Source organism: Procambarus clarkii, chromosome 82 (assembly GCF_040958095.1).
Source record: "Procambarus clarkii isolate CNS0578487 chromosome 82, FALCON_Pclarkii_2.0, whole genome shotgun sequence".
In the NCBI taxonomy this organism is placed as follows: Eukaryota; Metazoa; Arthropoda; class Malacostraca; order Decapoda; family Cambaridae; genus Procambarus; species Procambarus clarkii.
Genome location: NC_091231.1, coordinates 8,487,209 through 8,492,318, shown reverse-complemented (window position 1 = coordinate 8,492,318; position 5,110 = coordinate 8,487,209). Strand labels below are relative to the sequence as shown.

The following is a 5,110-nucleotide window of genomic DNA, read 5'->3' as shown; positions in this document are numbered from 1 at the left end:
TGACCTTCTCTCCCTCTCCCATTTGAACCCCTCCTCCTCCTCTCCCACTTGACCTTCTCCTCCTCCTCTCCCACTTGAACCCCTCCTCCTCCTCCTCCTCCCCTCCCACTTGACCCCCTCATTAAAATGATATGAATGTTGCTCCTGCATCATTAGAAGCGTGTCTATTGCGATCGATACAAGTGTGTTCCTTACATGTGTGTTCATATATATATATCTTATAAACAAGCCCTGTTGTTTACAACATGTATAAATGATTCAGATTCAGGTTTGAACACCACTATTTGCAAATTTACCGACGATACGCAGGTGGAGAGGAAAATATACTCGAAAGACGACTCAACATTACTTCAAGACGGTCAAGATGATCAATATAGGGTTCAAGATGATCAATATAGGGTTCAAGATGATCAATATAGGGTTCAAGATGATCAATGTAGGGTTCAAGATGATCAATATAGGGTTCAAGATGATCAATATAGGGTTCAAGATGATCAATATAGGGTTCAAGATGATCAATGTAGGGTTCAAGATGATCAATATAGGGTTCAAGATGATCAATATAGGGTTCAAGATGATCAATGTAGGGTTCAAGATGATCAATATAGGGTTCAAGATGATCAATGTAGGGTTTAATACGATCAATATAGGGTTCAAGATGATCAATGTAGGGTTCAAGATGATTAATGTAGGGTTCAAGACGATCAATATAGGGTTCAAGATGATCCATGTAGGGTTCAAGATGATCAAGATAGGGTTCAAGATGATCAATATAGGGTTCAAGATGATCAATATAGGGTTCAAGACGATCAATATAGGGTTCAAGATGATCAAGATAGGGTTCAAGATGATCAATATAGGGTTCAAGACGATCAAGATAGGGTTCAAGATGATCAAGATAGGGTTCAAGATGATCAATATAAGGTTCAAGATGATCAATATAGGGTTCAAGATGATCAATATAGGGTTCAAGATGATCAAGATAGGATTTAGAAATAAGAAGCTAAGAGTCATGAACACTGCAGTAGACCTACCGGGCCATACGGTACAGCTCCTATCCATCTAAACTCCTTTATATATATGTCTATCCTACGCTTGAAACAATTAAGTGCTCACACATCCATTACATATGTGCCCCGTGCCACCTCATGGGGGGGGGGGGTTTAATGTGTATCAGTTATTACATATTTAGGTAACAGACGTTAAATTGACTTAACGTAAGCAAATTCTATTTTAGAACAGCCTAATGCCATGTTGATGGTCAAATTCGGTTTATCCAGATTAGAGAAATGTTGCAAATCTTATCACCGTCTTGAGGTTATCTTGAGATGATTTCGGGGCTTTAGTGTCCCCGCGGCCCGGTCCTCGACCAGGCCTCCACCCCCCAGGAAGCAGCCCGTGACAGCTGACTAACAGCCAGGTACCTATTTTACTGCTAGGTAACAGGGGCATAGAGTGAAAGAAACTCTGCCCATTGTTTCTCGCCGGCGCCTGGGATCGAACCCAGGACCACAGGGTCACAAGTCCAGCGTGCTTTCCGCTCGGCCGACCGGCTCCGTGCAAGGTGTAGCATATCCTCGCAACATGCAAAGAGATCTTGAAGTTTGTTCTTAAGGAGGTTGTTGAAGATGTCAAAATGAGTGTTTTGTCTTGCTTAATGTAGAAATATGAAGACAAGTTGCCTTAATGGTCCTTATTGTTCCATTACTATCCTGTGTTATTATTTTGGAGGGGATGGCGTGGTGGGACAGGGAGAGATACGACCCCTGCTGGACAGGTAGACAGGGAGGAAACTATAGGTGAGGCTAGAAGCACCAGGTGTTACACAGAACTGTTGGGGGTGGCAGAGGTGTTAACAACTGGTCAACACAAGATGGAGAACCCAGCAGGAGAAAGATTGGTGCTTAAATTAGTGCTAATGAGGAGAGGGGCAAGGGGAGAGACTACTCTCTCTGTCTGTCTGTCTCTCTCTCTCTCTCTCTCTCTCTCTGGCTCTCTGTCTCTCTCTCTCTGGCTCTCTCTCTCTGTCTCTCTCTGTCTGTCTGTCTGTCTCTCTCTCTCTCTCTCTCTCTCTCTCTCTCTCTCTCTCTCTCTCTCTCTCTCTCTCTCTCTCTCTCGCCAAGTTGGTCAGGTAATGTTATGGTAATTGAGAGTCATGAACATGACGGCAGGCGGCGCAGCTTCCCTCCCAGACTGGTGGTGGTGAAGCGTGTGTGTGTGTGTGTGTGTGTGTGTGTGTGTGTGTGTGTGTGTGTGTGTGTGTGTGTGTGTGTGTGTGTGTGTGTGTGTGTGTACTGACTATACACTGACTACAAAAAAAAGGTTGGAAGTCGTGATACTTTACCCAACCTCCCGACAGCAGTCGGTAGTCAATTTTAGGGTACAGTTATTTCATCGAATCCTTCAGGGGTGAGTCGTTTTCAGTTGCATATTGCCTTGGGGACCATTCAAGCTCCTTCTTGTATATATATATATATATATATATATATATATATATATATATATATATATATATATATATATATATATATATATATATATATATATATATATATATATATATATATATATATATATATATATATATATATATATATACCGGTGTAGAGTGAAGGGAAGTGTACCAGGAGGGCGGCGACACTGCAGGAGCCTTGAGGCATTATTCTGGGCAAATTGCTTTTCCGAACATGTAAAGCACCTTCGCTGGCCTCGCTACACCGGCCTCGCTACACCGGTCTCGCTACACCGGTCTCGCTACACCGGTCTCGCTACACCGGTCTCGCTACACCGGTCTCGCTACACCGGTCTCGCTACACCGGTCTCGCTACACCGGCCTCGCTACACCGGTCTCGCTACACCGGTCTCGCTACACCGGTCTCGCTACACCGGTCTCGCTACACCGGCCTCGCTACACCGGCCTCGTTACACCGGCCTCGCTACACCGGCCTCGCTACACCGGCCTCGCTACACCGGCCTCGTTACACCGGCCTCGCTACACCGGCCTCGCTACACCGGCCTCGCTACACCGGTCTCGCTACACCGGTCTCGCTACACCAGCCTCGCTACACCGGTCTCGCTACACTGGTCTCGCTACACCGGTCTCGCTACACCGGCCTCGCTACACCAGCCTCGCTACACCGGCCTCGCTACACCGGTCTCGCTACACCGGCCTCGCTACACCGGCCTCGCTACACCGGTCTCGCTACACCGGCCTCGCTACACCGGCCTCGCTACACCGGTCTCGCTACACCGGCCTCGCTACACCGGTCTCGCTACACCGGCCTCGCTACACCGGTCTCGCTACACCGGTCTTGCTACACCGGCCTCGCTACACCAGCCTCGCTACACCGGCCTCGCTACACCAGCCTCGCTACACCAGCCTCGCTACACCAGCCTCGCTACACCGGCCTCGCTACACCAGCCTCGCTACACCAGCCTCGCTACACCGGCCTCGCTACACCAGCCTCGCTACACCGGCCTCGCTACACCAGCCTCGCTACACCAGCCTCGCTACACCAGCCTCGCTACACCGGCCTCGCTACACCAGCCTCGCCACACCAGCCTCGCTACACCGGCCTCGCTACACCAGCCTCGCTACACCAGCCTCGCTACACCAGCCTCGCTACACCGGTCTCGCTACACCAGCCTCGCTACACCGGCCTCGCTACACCGGTCTCGCTACACCAGCCTCGCTACACCAGCCTCGCTACACCAGCCTCGCTACACCGGTCTCGCTACACCAGCCTCGCTACACCGGCCTCGCTACACCGGTCTCGCCACACCAGCCTCGCCACACCAGCCTCGCTACACCGGCCTCGCCACACCGGCCTCGCTACACCAGCCTCGCTACACCAGCCTCGCTACACCAGCCTCGCTACACCGGCCTCGCTACACCAGCTTCGCTACACCAGCCTCGCTACACCAGCCTCGCTACACCGGCCTCGCCACACCAGCCTCGCCACACCAGCCTCGCTACACCGGCCTCGCCACACCAGCCTCGCCACACCAGCCTCGCTACACCAGCCTCGCTACACCAGCCTCGCTACACCGGCCTCGCCACACCAGCCTCGCCACACCAGCCTCGCTACACCGGCCTCGCCACACCAGCCTCGCCACACCAGCCTCGCTACACCGGCCTCGCCACACCAGCCTCGCCACACCAGCCTCGCTACACCGGCCTCGCCACACCAGCCTCGCTACACCGGCCTCGCCACACCAGCCTCGCTACACCAGCCTCGCTACACCAGCCTCGCTACACCGGCCTCGCTACACCAGCCTCGCTACACCAGCCTCGCTACACCGGCCTCGCCACACCAGCCTCGCTACACCGGCCTCGCTACACCAGCCTCGCTACACCAGCCTCGCTACACCGGCCTCGCCACACCAGCCTCGCTACACCAGCCTCGCTACACCAGCCTCGCTACACCGGCCTCGCTACACCAGCCTCGCTACACCAGCCTCGCTACACCAGCCTCGCCACACCAGCCTCGCTACACCAGCCTCGCTACACCGGCCTCGCTACACCAGCCTCGCTACACCGGCCTCGCTACACCAGCCTCGCCACACCAGCCTCGCTACACCGGCCTCGCTACACCGGCCTCGCTACACCGGCCTCGCCACACCAGCCTCGCCACACCAGCCTCGCTACACCAGCCTCGCTACACCGGCCTCGCCACACCAGCCTCGCTACACCGGCCTCGCTACACCAGCCTCGCTACACCAGCCTCGCTACACCGGCCTCGCCACACCAGCCTCGCTACACCAGCCTCGCTACACCGGCCTCGCCACACCAGCCTCGCTACACCAGCCTCGCTACACCAGCCTCGCCACACGAGCCTCGCTACACCAGCCTCGCTACACCGGCCTCGCTACACCAGCCTCGCTACACCGGCCTCGCTACACCAGCCTCGCTACACCGGCCTCGCTACACCAGCCTCGCTACACCGGCCTCGCTACACCAGCCTCGCTACACCGACCTCGCTACACCAGCCTCGCTACACCAGCCTCGCTACACCGGCCTCGCCACACCAGCCTCGCTACACCGGAGTCAACATTCCGGCTTACGAAAGAAGTCTTAGTGTTTAAGGAACGAATGAAAAATCTGCCTTAA

The 5,110-nt window shown here is 53.8% G+C and overlaps 1 protein-coding gene across 1 annotated transcript; it reads left to right on the top strand.

The window, feature by feature from the left end:
- Positions 1-742: 742 nt before the first annotated feature.
- LOC138358121 (ice-structuring glycoprotein-like) lies at positions 743-5,110 on the top strand. The gene is made up of 2 exons (XM_069315622.1): positions 743-1,045; positions 2,696-5,110. Exons 1-2 carry the CDS (start codon positions 743-745, stop codon positions 5,108-5,110), a joined length of 2,718 nt encoding a protein of 905 aa, XP_069171723.1.